This window comes from Trichechus manatus, unplaced genomic scaffold (assembly GCF_000243295.1).
Source record: "Trichechus manatus latirostris isolate Lorelei unplaced genomic scaffold, TriManLat1.0 scaffold00021, whole genome shotgun sequence".
Taxonomy (NCBI): Eukaryota; Metazoa; Chordata; class Mammalia; order Sirenia; family Trichechidae; genus Trichechus; species Trichechus manatus.
In genome coordinates, this window is record NW_004443957.1 from 13,841,273 (window position 1) to 13,860,635 (window position 19,363).

The 19,363-nt window shown below is 43.0% G+C and overlaps 1 protein-coding gene across 1 annotated transcript in view; it reads left to right on the forward strand.

The window, feature by feature from the left end:
* Positions 1–7,385: 7,385 nt before the first annotated feature.
* Positions 7,386–19,363, forward strand: part of BRINP2 (BMP/retinoic acid inducible neural specific 2) — a 63,521-nt gene continuing 51,543 nt past the window's right edge. Inside the window, exon 1 of the mRNA XM_004372851.1 lies at positions 7,386–7,654. Coding sequence (XP_004372908.1) covers positions 7,386–7,654 — 269 coding nt within the window. The remainder of the gene's footprint in view (positions 7,655–19,363) is intronic.

The following is a 19,363-nucleotide window of genomic DNA, read 5'->3' on the forward strand; positions in this document are numbered from 1 at the left end:
AAAAATAAAATTAAGTGGTGGAGTCAATCTGAGAAGCCTATGCTGGTAACCATCCTCTAGGGAGCAGCCGATGGGGATTTTCAACTCCTGGCTAGGGTGGTGAGATTATTCTCAAGGCCACAAGGAGATGCAGAAGTTTCTTAAGGAAGGAGTAGAATGGAAATGGTCTTGAGGAAGGTTAATCTGCATGGAGATCAGGTTTTAAAGGCTCTGAAATGTGGATCTTTTCATTTAGATGTTCTATTTGATCGGCAGTGCCTTCTCTGTGTTCTGTAGACCTCGTGACCTCATGGGAGGCTCCCGGGCAGGTGTCACTGGTCTGCCCACTATGACCCTGTCTTTATCATGTGGGGCCCAGCACAATCTGTCAGTTAACTTGTCTCTCCAAAGAAAGTGCCAAGGACACCCGCCAGGCAAATATGAATCCTCAGCAACTAACAGATGAATCTGTCCTTGATAAGTGATGGGCTGGTTATCACACAGCAGAAACCTATAAATTTTGGGGGCCCTGAGGGGATGGAGCCTGCAAGGCCTAATGTCACTAAAGCTATATATGTGTGCATGTGAGTGTGTGTGAGATTCTTTAAACTCATTGCAGTATCCTCAAGGCCTACATTTTGTTCCTGCCCCAGGAGGGCAAGGGCTGGGTCTGCCTTCTTCACCAGACTGACCTCCATCATGTAGGACAGTCTTTGTACATACAAGTTATGTAATAATCAATAGACTGTTTGATGGACAGAAGTGAGAGAGGATAAGGAGAGCTGAATTACAGGTCTTGGAGTCAGAATATCAGAGTTTTTCTTCTTCAGCTTCCTTGTGTGATGTCCTCTAGCAAGTCTCTTTACCTCTCCAAGCCTCCTCTCTTAAACGTCTCAGGTGAATGTAATGACATTTAGTAAACAGTCATTATGATCAGGAGTCCTGGGATCGCCATGAGTAGGAATTGAACAGCAACTAACAATACAACAACAATTAAGATGAGTGCCTACCTTGGCATAAATAATATTGATCATACATTTTATGCAGTGGGGATAGCCATATGCTTCACCTATTTTAAGTAATTTCCTGCCTAGCAGTGGGGAAATGCATAAAATGTAGCTGTCCAGTTTCATGCCAGGCCTGGAAGTGAAGCTGAAGGGTGTATCACAGAGCCTTGAGAGGACAGTGGCAATAGAGGCATCAGACCTTCCTGGGTTCAAATGGGGGAATGATGGGAGCTGCTGAAACTCTATGAGATGCAACCAGGGGAACATTATTGGCATGAAAATGCCATGACTACTCTCCGTTGAGGCTGGAAGATTATTCCAGCAGGAAGAAAGAGTAAAAGTCATTGATTTCAGCTGATAGCACTCCTACAACCACCTTTGTCCTTGAGGAGTCTACACCCCAGAATGTCCTATCATTTCCCCTATCCATCTTCCCTTTCTAGTAAAAACAAGAGACTTTCTATCAAGATGTTGTGGATGACAAGAACAAATAATACTTTCTGTGAATTTTTACCACCAACACCCTCAGATTTATTCAAGAAAACATCTCCTCAATAGAGTTGGCCAATTAACCACTCAAATGGCTTGAAAACTTATTTAATGTCACTGCCTAATCACTTTATTAAATGTCACTGCTCCAGCAGGCAAGGATTTCTGGTTCATACTTCACTTCTCTTATGCTTCACTCCCTTTCTGAAACACAGAGATTCCTTCCAAAGAAGACTAAATTCTTAATGCTTCTTCTCGTATATTTGTGCCCCTTGTGTTTGCATAGAATAATGGACTTTCAGCACTGGGTGGGACTGTGGGGATCATCTTAAATTTTTAATCATTTTGCTGATGACCCAAGTGAGATTCCCAGAGGCAAGTGACTTGCCCAAGGACACCAACTTGTAAGTGGCACAGTGAATATTTTTTTGGTAGTCATAAGTCACATAAGTGGTTCAGTGAGGAGTATTTAGTATAGGATCTAGAATAGGTTGAACCGGATTTACCACTGAAATGTGAGACCTTGTGCAATCCACTTATCTGGTATTCTCCTCTGTATCAGAGTATTCTCATCTGTTAAAAGGGGAACATGGAGTGTGGGAGAGGAAGATTATGTCTAATTTTATCATCCATATTTCATAAACAGTAACTACTATACAAACTATTTTTATTGATATTTAGTAATGATAATTGCCAACAACATTAAGGATTTTGTTAATAGTAGTATCACACCTATTTCTCCTTCTCTCCTGGCTTGTAAACACTGCTGTTGCTGTTGTTGTTAGCTGCCATTGAGTTGGCCTGACTCAGGGTGACCCCATGCACAACAGAACAAAGTGTACCTGGTCCTGTGTCATCCCTATGATCGGTTGTGGATCAGGCCATTGTGATACATAGGATTTTCATTGGTTGATTTTCAGAAGTAGATCACCAGGACTTTCTTCATAGTCCATCTTAGTCTGGAAGCTCCATTGAAACCTGTTCATCATCATAGTAACACACAAGCCTCCACTGACAGACGGGTGGTGGCTGCACATGAGGCGCATTGACCAGGAATTGAAGGAACCCATGTCTCCCACGTGGAAAAGCGAGAATTCTACTACTGAAGTATCACTGGCCCAGCCTATAACCATGTACTAGCCATATCCTAAACTTTTCCAACCTATAATCCATCCTCTGCAATAATTTTCATTGAGGAAATCTCTATTTCTCTCTCACTTACCGTGATTTAATCACAGGAAGCTCATGCCCCAAATCCTAAATCATCTGTCCTCCGACACATCAGAATAAACAGAAGTTGAGAACAACAGGAGGTCAAAAAACGTTCTCCGCTGGGTAATAATCTCAGCGTGGTGGAGACAGGAGTCTAATAAGCCCTCCCATTTTAAAGACTGCAATGCTTACGTCTCATGGGACTTACTCTATACCTGATTTTCTCTGTTGATAAGATTGTGGCCCATTTAATTCATGGCTGAAAGAACAAACTTGAGCTAACGTGAAAAGCTCATGACATGTTTTACTTGGACCTTTGTTCCAAAGCTAATTTATTATTTGTTCATGTGTAAAGCTCTATCTTACGTATGCTCCACGTAAGCAAAACTATTGGGATTTCACAAGGAACTTTATCCTGTTTGTCGTTGCTGTTGTTGTTGATCAAGGAGCTATATCAGCCATTATTGTAATATACTAACATGTGGCATGGAGGTTTACTTACACAGACAACTTTAGGACAAGAGGGATAAATCGAAGCATCATGGGGAAAGTGTTAATTATTTCACCCTGCTGAATATTAGGGGTGCTGCCAGAAGTTGTGAGAATGTAGGCAGTTAAAATTTGCCTGACAGGTTGCTGTTACAAAATTTCTAGTGATATTATTTGTGGAGCATAAGCAGGAAATGGCCAAAAGCTGTTCTCCTTTAAAAGCCTGATTTTTACACAGCTGTCAATGAAGCAATTATTTTGTCTTTTATTTTAAACGTGAAGGAACACGTTCTAGGGAGTTTTTTTTTTTTTAAAGAAAGTTTTGAAACTTGTTTAAAACTTCTCTTTCTTAAAAAGAGATTTTTTTTTTTTTTTCCAGTCAAAATGTGTTCAGATACTGAGGAAAACCAATGAAGCAGAAACTATATTATTCCAAGGCCAGGTTCTTTGGAGGTGCAGTGAGCCCTGAATTCAGGCGTTCTTGCTGTGCTCAGCAGACTTGGCCCGGCAATCAAAATCGTTTGATTCTAACGCTGGTACTCCTATAACCAGGGAGGTTCCAGAACATTGTGAGCTCTGAAAAAGCATAATTACAAACAAAGAATGACAAGAAGCACACGTTGACTTAATATAGCACGCTTCTTTCAAAGTGCACCCAGCCTTTTTACACGTGTATGCTCTCACCTGTCCTCATAAAGCCCTTGATTGGTAGGTGAGGTGTTTGCCATCACCCCCACATTACAGTATAGGACACTGAGGCACCAAGAGTTTCAGGTTAAGATGGGTTATTTGCAGCTCGTTGTGTTTGCTGTCAAGTCTTGGTCTTAAATTAACATTCTCCCCTCCCTTTCATCAATATGCCTTTAAAATTTAGAGCAGTATTTTGTCAAAGGTATTAATCATTAATGGTAGAATTTCAGGTGAGCATTATCTGCTTTTGGATTGTCATAGCTTGGCGGAGTGTTTGGTATTTCAAATCAAAACTAAACCCATTGCCATCAAGTCAATTCCAACTCAGAGCGAAGCTGTAGGACAGAGTAGAACTGCCCCATAGGGTTTCCAAGTTGTAAATCTTTACTGAAGCAGATTGCCACATCTTTCTCCTGCAGAGCAGCTAGTGGGTTTGAACCACCAACCTTTCAGTTAGCAGCCAAGTGCTTAACCACTATGCTACCAGGGCTCCTTGTCTGGTACTTAGGAGTCCTCAATTTATGTTTCTTAAATAAATGAGTACGTGTATAATTGAATGAGAAATATTTTGGGCATCCTCATCAGATTACATCTATGTTACCCCTATACTAAGTTCTTATATATAAAATCAGGTCAATTTCCAAGCTAGCAATCCTATTTCATTGATCAGTCTGTCCTTCTTTGTGCCAGTATCACCTATTTTAATTATTAGAATTTTATAATATGTTTTAAGATCTGTTAGGGCAGGTGCTGACTCATTATTCTTCTTTCAGTGCCTTTTTCAACCAGTTCACCAAGCAGGGATGTCTATTTTGCTGCCTGCTCTAGTGCCTCAGGCAGCTACAGCATCCTCTGGCAAGGTCTGGATGGATGGAGTCAGAGCGAGGCCTATGTTCTCCCTCTGTCTCTTCCTAGATTAACTCCTCTGAGTCCCAATAAAATGTAAACTTATAAGGAGGGCCCTGGTGGTACAGTGGGTAAGAGCCTGGCTGCTAGCCAAAAGGTTGGCAGTTCAAATCCACCAGCTGCTCCTTGGAAACTCTATGGGGGCAGTTCTATTCTGTCCTTGAGGGTTGCTGTAAGTCGGAATTGACTCGATGGCAACGGGTTTTATAATGATAACGCCTATATGACAAAGTTACTATGAGAATAAACCGAGGCAACTTCTAAGACTCACCTAGCACGTAGTAGGTGGTCAATTCTTACTAGCTAGAGTGCAGGAGTGACTCTGAAGGTCTAGAAGCTCATGATTCTGTCCCTCCATCCCTAGGAACAGAAACTGCAACTCTTTTTAAAGCATACTGTACAAGTGGTGAGGCACGGATCTCTCAAACTCAGGCCAGCTTTTAGGCTGAGAGTATCCAGGATAACTGGAGTCCCTGGGTGGTGCAAATGATTAACACTCTTGGTTGCTAACTGAAAGGTTGGAAGTTCAAGTTCTCCCAGAGGGGCCTTGGGAGAAAGCCTTAGTGATCTACCTCCAAAAAATCAGCTGTTGAAAATTCAATGGATCACAGTTCTACTCTGACACACATGGGGTCACTGTGAGTCGGAATTGACTCAAAAGCAACCTCTTATATCCAGGATAACTACTTGGTTACAGACTCTGAACGGGCCTTCAGGGTTTGCATTGATACAGGGAAGGTCTGGTGGTTTTGTTAAACTGGAGGGGTCCCAGAATGGCCTGGAGGACTGAATCAACCATTCCCTCCCCAAGGACTGAAGCTCACTTTGCCTGCCCTTGCAGGAGTCAGGAATCCAGGGAATTAACACCCTTTGCCCCAACTGCAGCCAGGGAGCATATCTCCAGTCTTTGGTAGCCAGACAAAGTCCTCAAGCCATGAATTGCAGGTTCTGGGTGTTAGAAGTCATTCTGGCACACACCGAAGAGATGTGGGTGAGGGAAGATAGGCAGGACTCTGACAGCATGAAAGACTGAAGAAATGAATGTATTTCTAAGAACCCCGCACCCCTCCCCATACTGAATTGGTCCCTTACATCTGCCCAGAGGTTTATAAAGGTGACTCGTTATCTTTAGACAAAGGCCTGTGATGAGTCACAAGGCAGCCAGGAGCTTTGAAGATCAGAATCTTACTTCTTTCCTGGTACCTTCCCTCCAACTCAGTTGGAGGGAAGGCAGGGCATGTACTCATTCATTCTTTCAGCAAGGGTCTGTGAAGTTCTGCTCCGTACTTTCAGGAGCTAAAATGCCAGGGTACAACATTTAGACCCACTCTGCCCTCAGGGAGCCTTCATACTCTACAATGAGAGAGAGAGAGCATGGTGGGTATCCTTGTATGCATGGCCTCTGCTCTCTGAGCATAGTCATAAGGCAATTTAACTGTCCAGCTTAATTCCATCCCTGCATGGCCTTCAATAAAAGAAGAGATTGGATGTTCAAAACTAGAAGGGACCATACCAGTTGCTGTAGAGTCAATTCCTACTTATGGCAACCCATGTGTGTCGGAGTAGAACTGTGCTCCACAGGGTTTTCAGTGGCTGGTTTTTTGGAATTAGATTGCCAGGCCTTTCTTCTGAGGCATTTCTGGGTGGACTCAAACCTTCAACCTCTTGGTTAGCAGTTGTGTGTGTTAACCATTTGCACCACCCACGGAAGTACAAGGGGGCTTAGATGTTACCTAGTCAAGACTCTTTATTTTTTATAACAGGAAACTAAACCCAGAGAGGTGGTTTGCCCAAGTACATCCAGCTTTAGAGCAGAAAAAGGACTTCACTAGTTCTCTGTGCTGCAATTTTCCATCTGAAAAATGGAATTGCTACTTGGCTTACATCAAGCTTCCAGAGGCACCACATAGTCTATAAGGATATTTCTTAAACATATTGAACATTTGTGAGAGAAGAAGATAGAAACAGATGGGGTCGATCAACTCAACATAAGAGACATGGAAGCAATATATAGGTTAGGAGTCAGACCACCTGAGTTCAAGTTCTGGTTTCCCCACTGAATAGCTGTGTGAACGTAAACAACATTCTTATCCCTCTAAGCCTCCGTCTTCTCATCTGTAAGATGATGACGATGGTGTTTCCTCACAGGATTGTTTTAGAATCAAATGAAGTGATATACACGAAGTGCTTACCTCAGCGCCTAGAACCAGGTGTGTTACTAGGATAAAGGATTTCTAGAATGGGCCCTTGGTAGCGCAAATGGTTAAGCGCTGAAAGGTTGGCAGTTGGAATCCACCTAGAGGCGCCTCAGAAGACAGGCCTTGAGATCTGCTTCCAAAAGGTCTCAGCCTTGAAAACCCTAAGGAGTAGTTGTACTCTGCACACATGAGGTCACCATGAGTTGGAATTGACTTGACAGCAACTAACATCAACAACAAGAGAATGGGTCCTGCCCTAAAATGTTAGATGCTCACAGGCCCATGGGGTAAGACCAGGATGCTCACTGATCTCTCTCTCTCTGTTGTCCTTTTCTAGTTCTGGGAGCCCTGGAGGAGCAACACGGAGGGGGAGAGTGTGGCGAGAGAATGAAGAAACCAACCGTGCAGGAGAAGCATGAGGTGGCAGTGTGGCACTTGGTTTAGAGGGTTGCGGCCGGCAGCGGCCCCATGGGCAATCCTGCTGGCGCTGGGCCTCCCTGGCTGGGTGCTGGTTGTCTCGGCCACAGCTGATGCTGTGCTCCCGGAGCAGCATGCCTCCTCGGCTGGCCAGCCCCCACTGGACTGGCTGCTCACAGACCGGGGCCCCTTCCACCGTGCTCAGGAGTATTCTGACTTCATGGAGCGGTACCGCCAGGGGTTCACCACCAGGTACAGGATCTACAGGTGAGTGGGGACCTCCCCGGCTGCGACAGGGGCTTCCCTCAGAGCTCAAGGTGGGCAGGCCTCCCCCGCTGTGCAGGCCCTGACTGCTAAGCCAGCTGGAATGCCCTCATACTGAACTAGAGGAGCAAGCTGGAGGAGCACTAGGCAGGGAAAATCAGCCTACCATGTTGGTTTTTAAAAAAAGCAAGAAGAAAACACATACAAGCTGGAAAACCTGCTGATGCCTCCTGGGGAACTTAGCAAAAGGGTTTCTATTTATAGGTTGTGCTGCTTACAATTTGAGGACAAATCAGGCGGCACAGAGTCAGCGTGTGGCCCGTGCTGCTGCAGGAGGTCAGAGTCAAATGCTGGGGCTGGGTTTTAACAAATGGGTTAGATACTTTCATGAGTTGTAATTATTTAGTCATGCAAATGAAGGAAGGGCAGCCTCAGCTCCTGCCTGAGAGGTCTGGGGTGGGAGGGGGGAGCCTGTAGGATCAGGGACCAACCTCCCCTCACTCTGGATAACACCACACCCTCAGCTGGCCTGTGCATGGAAATAGGCCATCTCTCCCTGTCCCCTTCTGTGCATCCCCAGGAGTATGGGAGCTGAAAGTCAAACAGGATACCTGCCTGGTCCATCAGAGCTGGGATAGGCTGGGCACATATTCCTTGCTGTTGGGCCAGCACTTCCGAAGCACAGTGCTTCCCCGTGCCCTAGCCCACGTGACCCTTTGCATGAACGATTTCCAGCCTCCCTGGCATCTCTTTTCCACTTGCTCCCTTATCATCTCTCCCTTCTCTTCATTTTGCCTGTAGTCTTTAGATAATCCTGGGAATTTTGTTAAATTTTGTCTTCTTTTTTTAAAAATAATAATAATAGAAAAAAGACATTTATCTTTTAGTTAAAAATGAATGTTTCTAATGCAGAAGAGAGAGAGAGAGGGAGAACCTAAAAAAACACAAAGACAAACAAAACCTCAAAATTACCTATTATTTTAGCATCTAGAGGTTGTGATTATTCACATTTTGACATATGTATTTCTAGTCATATGAACATACTGATATTTTTAGACCTCTTATTTTTCTTGCCTTATGTAAATTAACTCATTTATTCCCTCCAACAACCTTATGTTGGAAGAACAATTATTGCCCCTATTTTACACATGAGGAAATTGAGGCCCAGAGAAGTTAAACAACCTGATGAAGTGCACACAGCTAGGAAGTGGCAGAGCCCGATTGGCTCCCAGGTAGTCAGACTCCAGAGTCTGCGTTCTTAAAATGTTGTTAAACACAGTTTGCATTTTCTAAGTTTTTTTTTTTTTTTTTTTTTTTAACTTCTGCAGTAACCGTGGAACCTGTTTAGGTTAGTACATGGGCTCACAGATAAGGTTCTAGAAGTATTCATCCCTAGAAGATTCCTAAATGATACTAGAGTAGCCATTTATAGGGACCATCCACCTTGTTCACAAACCCCCTGCTCAGACACAGAAGAGGGGCTGAGATCAACTATTTGAGGGGTGGTACCTCACGGGTGCAGAGGTACAGAGTAACCAAATCCTGCTCCTCAGGAATGGTCTGCCCGGCTCTCTTTTCAGGCTACCTCTCCTTCCAATGTAATTAGATCCAGTTTGGTCCTGGAAGGGATTGCAATTCACACTCCCTGCTTCAGCAGCCCTGGTCCTTGCCGTCTTCCAAAGACTGCAGCAGAAATCCACATAGTGTCATTAAGACAGAGGGGGCAACTCAGGCTGGGAGTGGCTGAGTTAACACCTACTCAGGTGAGATTAGAGAGAACAGAAGCGGTACGGAACAGAGCGTCGATTTAACTTTCAATAAATGTGTGTGAATCTAGACATATGCCCCCACAAATATGTTTATATGGCAAATTCAGGACGATCCTTCTCTTTATCAAATAATTCTTTCTTCCATTCCTTTAAAAACAAAAATTGGAAAATCCACCCTAGAATGTGGTTAAGCCATGAATCCCTCCAGTCTATTTAAAATGAGATTTCCCTTACCTCAGACTTTTCACTTTATCCCAAATCTATCAAAAGCACAGTTATCAACAAACAAATATTTTTTTTTTAAAGTGTATTGGAACTGAAATGTCAGACTGGGATTTCCAGTATTACTATTCCATTCAAAGAGCTATAGGAGCTAGAAGGAATAAGTCATCAGCTTCCTTCTCCCCTCAGTAGATTTTTCTTCTCATCAAGCCCCAGCCCCAAATCTGGATAGCCTGGCAGCCACTTACTGCCTAGGTGGTAGCCCCATGGGAAGTGTCTGTAATCACTTCTGCACCATCAACGGTTCTATCAGTTGGTAATGGTTTTCTGATCATTGAATGCGACAAGCTCTTACCCTGTGCCATTCTGTTTCTCTGGGGTCAGTTATTGCGTATGAACCTGTACTTGGGGAAACAGTAACCAGTCATTCTGACAGGAATGTAACATTCTGATCTGGGACCCTTTCATGGGGCGAAGAGAGAATGATCACACACCACTGCTCCTGGAGCATTCTGGAAGTTTTTGCCTTTAGTTATTAAGCAAAATGGTGGCTCCATGGATCCTTGTTGGGCTCTATATTATCCCACTGGGAATTCACTCTTATTCTTTTCCATTTTGTCTCTAGTGGCAATTTCCTCTGGCAAATCTAGTACCTTGATTACTCTGACTAAAGCCGGTCACAGAAAACTGATAAAACAAGCATCATCCCCAAATTTTTCTCCTTTTATCCAGAAGGACAGAGGGACAAAAAGCTTATAGGGAATATTGAAAATGCTTTTGGGGGTGATATCGGGGTCTCAAACAGAATTAGTCTTCATTTGATTCTTTTAGAAACTTTTGGTACATAGACATCTGATAGTATCCACATGTGCCTTGCATATAAGAAAGGCGGTGGACTGTGGTTGGAGGAGGAATAGGACTTTTCAGTAGAGCTGGAAGATTTGATGCAGCAATGCATGAAGCTCTCTCAGCCTACAGGGAAGAGACTCTCATTCCTTTCATAGCAAGGTTCTAATATTAAACCCCAAATCCCACCTATTCCTATTTGGACATCAGAGCATGCTGTCACTTTGCAAAGATACCTGATCATGCTAGAATAACTCCAGTTTCTCTAGCCATGGACCCCCAGAGATTGTTGTTCTTTCAATCACAAGTTTGTATTTACATGTAGCATAGGTGCTTAAGAGCAAAGGCTCAGGAGCCAGCTGATGTGGGTTCTAATCTTGAATCTACAGTTTACCAGCTGGATAATGTTGGGAAAATTATTTAATTTTCTTATCTGTAAAATGAGGACAATAATAGTGCCTACCCAAGTGGACTGATGTGCAAATTAAATGAGTTGATTGATGTGAGGCACTTAGAACGCTGCTTAATAAACATGACCTATTATTATTAGATTGTCCCCAATAAATATTAGCCAGTGCAAGAATGATAATGAGATGAGAGTCATGGGTGCTATCTTTGTTTTCACATCTGCTAAGGGCATTACACAACTTATATTAGAAGGAAAACACATTTTACTTTCTTGCATACCTTTATAGAGCACATTAAGCCTACCCCCAATCTAGCTCTCTGCTGGGAGGGGAACTCAACTGAAGAATGATTGATCCTCTCTGGGGCACACTCTTACTGGCCTTGTGAGCTACCAGAGGGACCAGGATGGTTTCCAGCATAGTATAGAACAGTTAAAGGTCAAGCTTTTGCCAAATGAGCAGGCCTTCCTTAGGCAAGTCCTCCAAAGGCTAAACACTGCCAGGTCTCCAGTCTCAGGGCTAAAATGAAGTCTAGGGACAAGAAAGGCACCATTAAGAAAAGAGAGACAATATGCACTTCAGTTGTTGTTGTTAGTTGCCATCGAGTTGGCCTCGTGGCTCATGGCAACCCCATGCACAACGGCCTTTGTGATCCATAGGGTGTTCATTGGCTGATTTTCAGAAGTAGATGGCCAGACCTTTTTTCCTAGTCTGGAAGCTCCACTGAAACCTGTTCAGCAACACGCAAGTCTCCACTGACAGACAAGTGGTGGCTGTACATACTGTGCATTGGCTGGGAATCAAACCCAGGTCTCCTGCACGGAAAGCAAGAATTCTACAACCGAACCACTGCTGCCATCATAAGCCTTCTTAAATAACAAGATGGGCATGGATGGCTTACTCAATTTTTGGCAACTCTTCAGATTAAACTAACCAACCTCTTAGTATGTCCACTAGCCCTGTCAAACCGACATCTGAGCCATCAGCCCACTTCTCAGGCACTGTCTCATCAGCAGGCTAAGTGGTAAGAGCTAGAAGAGCAGTGATCTTGTCTCCATTTCCATTTGTGATCCCCAAACCCCTTCTTCCCTTGCTTGTAAATGCTTAAGTGGTCAACTTCTCAAAGAAGTCCTATGAGGCTGATGGGACTATGAGGGTCCACGGCAGTGAAATAGACTTGTTCAAGGTCAGAGAGGTAGCCAGTCACATCCAGAAATAGACTCTGGGCTCCTGGCTTGAAATCTCCTGCTCATTACTCTAGACCATGCCACTTCCTTTAACTGGTAAGTGCATCTTCATCATAACACACAACCTAATCAGGCACCTAAATTGCGCTGATGCAAATGTAAATATGGTTTCTCGAAACACTCCGGCAGTAATCTTCCATTCTCTCTTCGCTACAAATCAAAGTAATGAGCAGTCTGGTTTTTTTTTTTTTTTTTTAAATTTCTTTTTGTATTAAGGTTTTAATAGAGAGATAATCATGGGATTGGAAAAAAGCCAAGCCACTATGCGGAAACACTTAAAACTCGGAAAGAATAAATTAAAATTAAGAGGGAAAGTTAGAAATCATACAGAACAATGAGTATAATGTGCTGGTCTGGAGGAAAGTAAGGTTAGGTACAACTCCAAACTATGAAGTTTAGTCATTATTATCTCCATTTTTAAACCAAAACCAAACCAAACCCATTGCCATCGAATCAATTTTGACTAATAGTGACCCTATAGAACAGAGCAGAACTACCACAAAGGGTTTCTAAGGCTGAAATCTTTACAAAAGCAGACTGCCACATCTTTGTCCCGTGGAGCCACTGGTGGGTTCGAACCACTGACCTCTCGGTTTAGTAGCCGAGCGCTTAACCTCTGTGCTACCAGGGCTCCTTTTCATTTCTAGCTATCTCTTTTTAGAAAGGAAAGGTCTTGGGAAACATCAAAAGTCTTTTGGGAAGAAACGTTTTAAAAAGAAAATTAAACAGATATCTTCACTAACAAAAGGGGATATAAAATTCTGATTCAATTCAGGGCAAAATTTGTAAGTTTAGAGAACCAAAGTAAAACAGAGCTAAAAACCAAAAAGGTGAAGCAGTACTCAAAGGTAGTCAGTGTTGAGGCAAGAGTGTGTTTTGGTCAGGGACACCTAGAAACATCCAATAGGCAAGCAAGGATAGAACCAGCCTGATGTGGAGAATGTGGGTAGTCAACAAGGAAACAGAATGTTTCCTCAGGGACCAGGGCAATAACCCTAAGAAAAGAAAACATGTCTAGAATTCATCAGAATGGAAAATAAGATTTGACAATAGCTTAGACGTGAGAGGAGTGAGAAATAGGAGGAGCCAGATATTGGATCCATATCACTGGAAGTGTGGTCTGTAGGTCAGCAACATCAGCATCATCTGAGAGCTTGTTAAAAATGCATAATCTCAGGTCCCACCCCAGACTTACAGTAGAACCAGAATCTGCATCTTAACAAGATCCCCAGATGAGTAGCATGCATAGTGAAGCTTGAGAAGTGCTGTGTCTGATTATACTAAGTGCTTGGAAGATGAAGAAAAGAACAAGAATTCTCCTTCTCTCCCGAGGAGGAGAGAGGGCTTAATGGTAAGTCAGCATTCCACAATGCATGTGAGGTGGCGAGAAGACCTACAGGAAATGGTGCAGATGAAATAAAGAGCAGTCCCAGGAGGTTAAATTCAAGAGTTATTAGTGCAAGGGCACGTGAACTCATAAAATAGATACAGCACCTGGGGGAAAGTTTAAAAGCAGAAAAGGCTGGAGGACCTAGAAGCAGCCTGTGGGTGCCTCCCAGGAGATGGAGAGATGAGGAAGCAGAGAGCAGCTGCCGAAGCAATCACAGGAGGAGCTTCACAGCTGATTTATCATCCGGACCACGTCTCTCTGACTAACAAATACTGAGTTGGATAAACAGCAAACCCTGGGAGAGGCACTATCTCCAATTAAGAGATCACAATACACATAAATAAATGGCAACCAAAGGCAACCTTAGTCTGCCTAGGTAAATCCCAGTGATTTCCTGGGAATTCATTAACAGACGCTGAGGTGGAGAAAGCTTGCATTATTACTCAGCTAGCTGCAAGGCAATAGGAAGGAAACTGCAGTTCTCATGTAGACGGGACAAGTAAGGAAGGAGGTTAGCTCTTCTGGGGAAATGACCATAACCTGAGTAAGCTGGTTGCTCTCTTCTCACTGGGTTTTATATTTTGACAACAAGGGAGTTTGTAGAGATGGAAGGAGTGGTGCACAAACTGGCACTGTGACTCAAATTAGAGGTGATGTGGCAATAGTGAACCTGCAGTTATGGTCACAGACATTATTTCTCAGACCACATGAGTAAAGAGGTAGAAAAGAGACAGAACAAAATGTTGATAAGTTGCTTTAATCAAGAGTTCAATGCTGGCTAAATGTACCGAAAAACCAAACCCATTATGGTCGAGTCAATCCTGACTCATTTTTTTTCTTTTTGGCTGCAATCTTTATGGAAGCACATCACCAAGCCTTTCTACCGTGGTGCCACTGGGTGTGTTTGAACAGCCAACCTTCGGGTCAGTAGCCGAGCACAAACCGTTTGCACTACCCAAAGACATGAAAAAAATGTACAGCACCTCTGACATGTTAATACCCAGTCTCGATTGCAGAATCAGCATATTTTAGACCTTCACCCAAGGGGTTTCATCCCAGCGGTGTCTGGATGATGAGCCCCAGCAGGGTCACAGGCAGAGCCTTAAATCAGGTCTCCACTTCTTGTCCTCATGCAGACTCTCTACCTCCGTCTCCGACATGGAAACACATCACACCAGTACAACAGACCTATATTAAGCTTCCATTACATACAAAGAGCTGGATGAGAAAGTGTTCTGTTCTCAGGAGCAGGGAGAAACAGCATGTACACAAACAACTAATTCAAAGCATGAGGAGAGAAGTATTCATTCATTCAATAAATATTTCTGAGTGCCAACTCTGTGCTTGTTATTCTACCAGATTCTGAAACGAAACCAGGAACAAGGTGACACAGTTCTTGATCTGATGGGCCATTCAGATAAGTACATTTGGAGGAAGTGCTAGATTACTCTGCACAGAAAGGTCAAGGAATGCTGGAATAAAGAGGTGATGTTTAGACAAAGGTTTGATGGATGAGTGGAAATTCACCAGGTGGGGAGCTTGGGGACTGGTGTTGGAGACACAGGAACAGTATGACCAAGGGCATACGAGTGTCAGATGTGGCCTGGGAACTGAGCCATCAGTTCCGTGTGTCTAATGTGAATGTCAAGAAGTGCCTCTTTGTGCTACCCACTCCCTACTCCTCCCTGCAGTGTTTTTTCTGCATATCCTGTCCCGCCAGAATGTCTCTTAGAAACTGATTTCTTCTAGGGTGCAATTTCAAAAAACTACCATTGAGAGGCATGTCATTTTCCTGCAGTAGATGTGAGTAAAGCCTGATGTAAAAGTAATTGCATGTGTGGAGAGGGTAGGACCAAAGGCAATTTCCTTAGTTTTTACCTTGAAAAAATGGAATGTGAGGATGCTGAGTTTTAAAGGGATTTAAGTCACACAACTGGTAAGGTACAGAGCCAGCACTCAACCCATAGAATAGGGAACTTGACCAGTAAGTGATTATCATTGATCGAATAAGTCATCTGAGCCTGGGATCCTGAATGCTTAGAGAGAAATGGTTGTGACCATTTAACTCCAGTTGTAACTCCCCGGGCCCTTTGCCCCATCTCTACTCTTCCTTTCTCACCTCGTGAGAGAAAGGTAAGCAATGCTCTAAGATGTGGTAAGGCTACTGGTTCAGCTGAAAACTCAGCATCACTTATGCTTAAAAAATTGTGTTCAGAAGCAGGGGTGGATTATCAAATAGGCAAGGTAAGCACATTATTTACCTTACTTACCAGATCATCTGTAGCGAACAATGTGAAACTGTTCACTACAGATTAGTAAGTAAGCACCAGTAAGCCTGTTGCTTACCTTGCTTACTGGGTCATACTCCCATTTCAGGGATTGTAAATTTGAAAAGTGGATTTGATTCTGTAGGAAGGTGCTGTGGGGTTGGGAAAGAGACAGATGCCAGCCATACCTAGAGGCAGAATCTCAGATGTGGTGAAAAAATGCGTAATTGTTCACTACAGGTGATCTGGTAAGCAAGGTAAGCATGGGTGCATCTGTGTATTTACCTTGCCTGTTGGATCATCCAGCCCTGGTTCAGAGTAAGCTTACTGCACCATGCATTTGCTCTCTTGTTCATCTCGTGAGTATTTGTGGAGCATCTCCTTCATGCGTGGCATTCTGGGAACCATAACCAAAACCAAAAACAAACAAATATACATACAAAACAACCCATTGCTGTTTTGTCGATTCTGACTCATGGTGACCCCAGGTGTTACAGAGTGGAACTGCTCCATAGGTTTTCTTGTCTGTAATCTTTATGGAAGCAGATCATCAGGCCTTTCTTCCATGGTGCTGCTGGGTGGGCTTGAACTGCCAACCTCTTTTTTTTTTTTAAATCTTTTTTAAACTGTGGTAAATACATAGGTAACAAAACATTTGCCATTTCAACAGTCTTCACATGTACAGTTCAGTGACATAAATTATGTTCATCATGTTGTTCAACCATCACTCTTAACCATTCCCGAATTTTCCTATCACCTTTAACAGAAGCTCAGTGTCTCTTAAGCATTGTGTCTTCCTTTCCCCCTTCCTACTGAGGGCTTTTGATGTATAAGACTTATTATTTTTTAAAACAATTTATTTCATTTTTGTTGTTGTTGAGAATATACACAGCAAAACATACACCAATTCAACAGTTTCTACTTATACAATTCAGTGACATTGATTACATTCTTTGAGTTGTGCAACCCTTCTCGCCCTCCTTTGCTGAGTTATTCCTCCTCCATTAACATAAACTCACTTCCCCCTAAGTTTTCTATCTAATCTTTCAAGTTACTGTTGTCAATATGACCCCACACAAGATAGATCCTAAAAGAGCATAATGCTCAAGGCAGATATTCTTTACTAGTTAAGCTAAACTATTGTTTGGTTTTAAGAAGATGTCAGGGGATATTTTTGGTTTAAGGTTCAAAAATTATCTCAGGATAGTAGTTTTGGGGGTTCATCCAGCCTCCATGGCACCAGAAATTCTGGAAAATTTGAAGTTCTGTTCTGCATTTTCCCCCTTTTGATCAGGGTTCTGCTATAGACTCTTTGATCAAAATGTTCAGTAATGGTAGCTGGGCACCATCCAGTTCTTCTGGTCTCTTGGCAAAGGAGGTAGTTGTTTATGGTGGCAATTAGCCACACATCCATTTCCTTCTATTCCTAACTCTCTTTCCTGTGTTGCTCCAGTTGAATAGAGACCAATTTGAACTGCCAACCTTTAGGTTAGTAGTTGAGTGCAAATCGTTTGTGCCACCATTTGTGAGGACCTCTTCTGGGCACTATAGTAGAATACAAAAGACAGAGAAGACAGGGTCCTGTGAGCTCCAGGAGTTCTGCAATCCAGTTTGAGTGATAGCATACACACAGGAAAACACATTGGAATGTAGCATCTCAAGTGCTGGGAAGAAGAAGGCAGTTAATGAGTCCTCAGTGATTGATGAACAGATTCGTGTCAGAAAGAATCCCCAGGATTCCAGTCTCAGGTTCCCCCAAGAACACAATGACTCTTGCCCCAATTTTGTCCATGACATTGGACCTATGCCAATGTTAGCCACTCTAGCTTGAGATAAGATTGCAAAGAATGCCTGTGAAGCCAGCATGTAAAAATAAAAACGTACAAGGAATGAAAGCAAAATCTAGCATGGCTGAGGGGAGAAGGCAGGATCAGTTTTGTCTTTCTTTTTCTAAATTTTTTTTTATTGTACTTTAGGTGAAACTATTTACAAAACAAATAGTTTCTCATTACACAGTCAGTACGCATATTGTTTTATGACATTGGGTAACAAATCCACAATATGTCAAAACTCTCCCTTCTCGACCTTGGAGGACCTTTTTTCTTTTTTGGTGAAAAGATACATAGCCAAAGACACACCATTTCAAAAATTTCTGCATATACAATTCAGTGACATCAATTACGTTCTTCCAGTTGTGCTGCTATTCTCACTATCCGTTTCCAAATTATTCCATCACCATTGTCTTCAACTCACTGCCCCCTAGGCTTCCCATCAAACCTTTTGAGTTGCTGTTGTCAATTTGATCTCACATAGATAATTCTTTTTTTTTTTTGTACTTTAAATGAAGCTTCACAGAACAGAACAGTTTCTCATTAAACAGTTAGTACACACATTGCCCTATGACAATGGTTAACAACCCCACGACGTGTCAACACTGTCCTTTCTCAACCTTGAGTTCCCTATCACCAGCTTTCCTGTCCCCTCCTGCCTTCTAGTCCTTGTTCCTGGACTGCTGTGCCTCAGTCCCGTTTTGTTTTATGGGGCTGTCCAATCCCCAGCTGAACGGTGAACCTCGGGAGTGACTTCACCACTGAGCTAAAAGGGTGTCTGGGGGCTGTACTCTCAGGGTTTCTCCAGTCTGTCAGGTCAGTAAATCTGGTCTTTTTGTGTGTGTTAGAATTTTGTTCTACATCCTTCTACAGCTCTGTCCAGAACCCTCTGTTCTGATCCCAGTCAGAACAGTCAGTGGTGATAGCTGGGCACCATCTAGCTGCAGTGGACTCAGTCTGGTGAAGGCCTTGATAGCCGTGGTCCATCAGTCCTTTGGACTAATCTTTTCCTCGTATCCTGTTCTCTTCATTCTCCCTTGCTCCTGAAGGGGTGAGACCAGTGGAGTATCTTATATGGCTGCTCACAGGCTTTTAAGACCCCAGACGCTGCTCACCAAGGTAGAATGCAGAACATTGTCTTTATAAACTGTGTTATGGCAATTGAGCTAGATGCTCCCCGAGAGCATGGTCCCCACAGCCCTCCACCCAGCAATTCAGTCCCTCAGGGAGTTTGGATGTTTCTATGGAGCTTCAGTGACCTTTCCTTGTATAAGTTGTACTGGTTTCCCCAGTATTGTGTCCTGTCTTACCCTTCACCAAAGTTACCACTTGTCTATTGTCTAGTTAGTATTCCCCCCCGACCCTGCCATCCCTCGTAACCAACAAAGATTGTTTCTTTTTCTGTGTAAACTTTTTCTTGATTTTTTACAGTAGAGGTCTCATGCAATATTTGTTCTTTTGTGATTGACTTATTTCACCCAGCTTAATGTCCTCCAGTTTCATCCGTTATGAGACGGTTCACAGATTCATCATTGTTCTTTATCATTGCATAATACTGCATTGTGTGTATGTACCATAGTTTTTTTTATCCATTCATCTGTTGATGGGCATTTAGGTTGTTTCCATCTTTTTGCTATTGTGAACAATGCTGCAATGAACATGGGTGTGCATATGTCTATTCGTGTGATGGCTCTTATTTCTCTAGGATATATTCCTAGGACAGGGATTGCTGGAT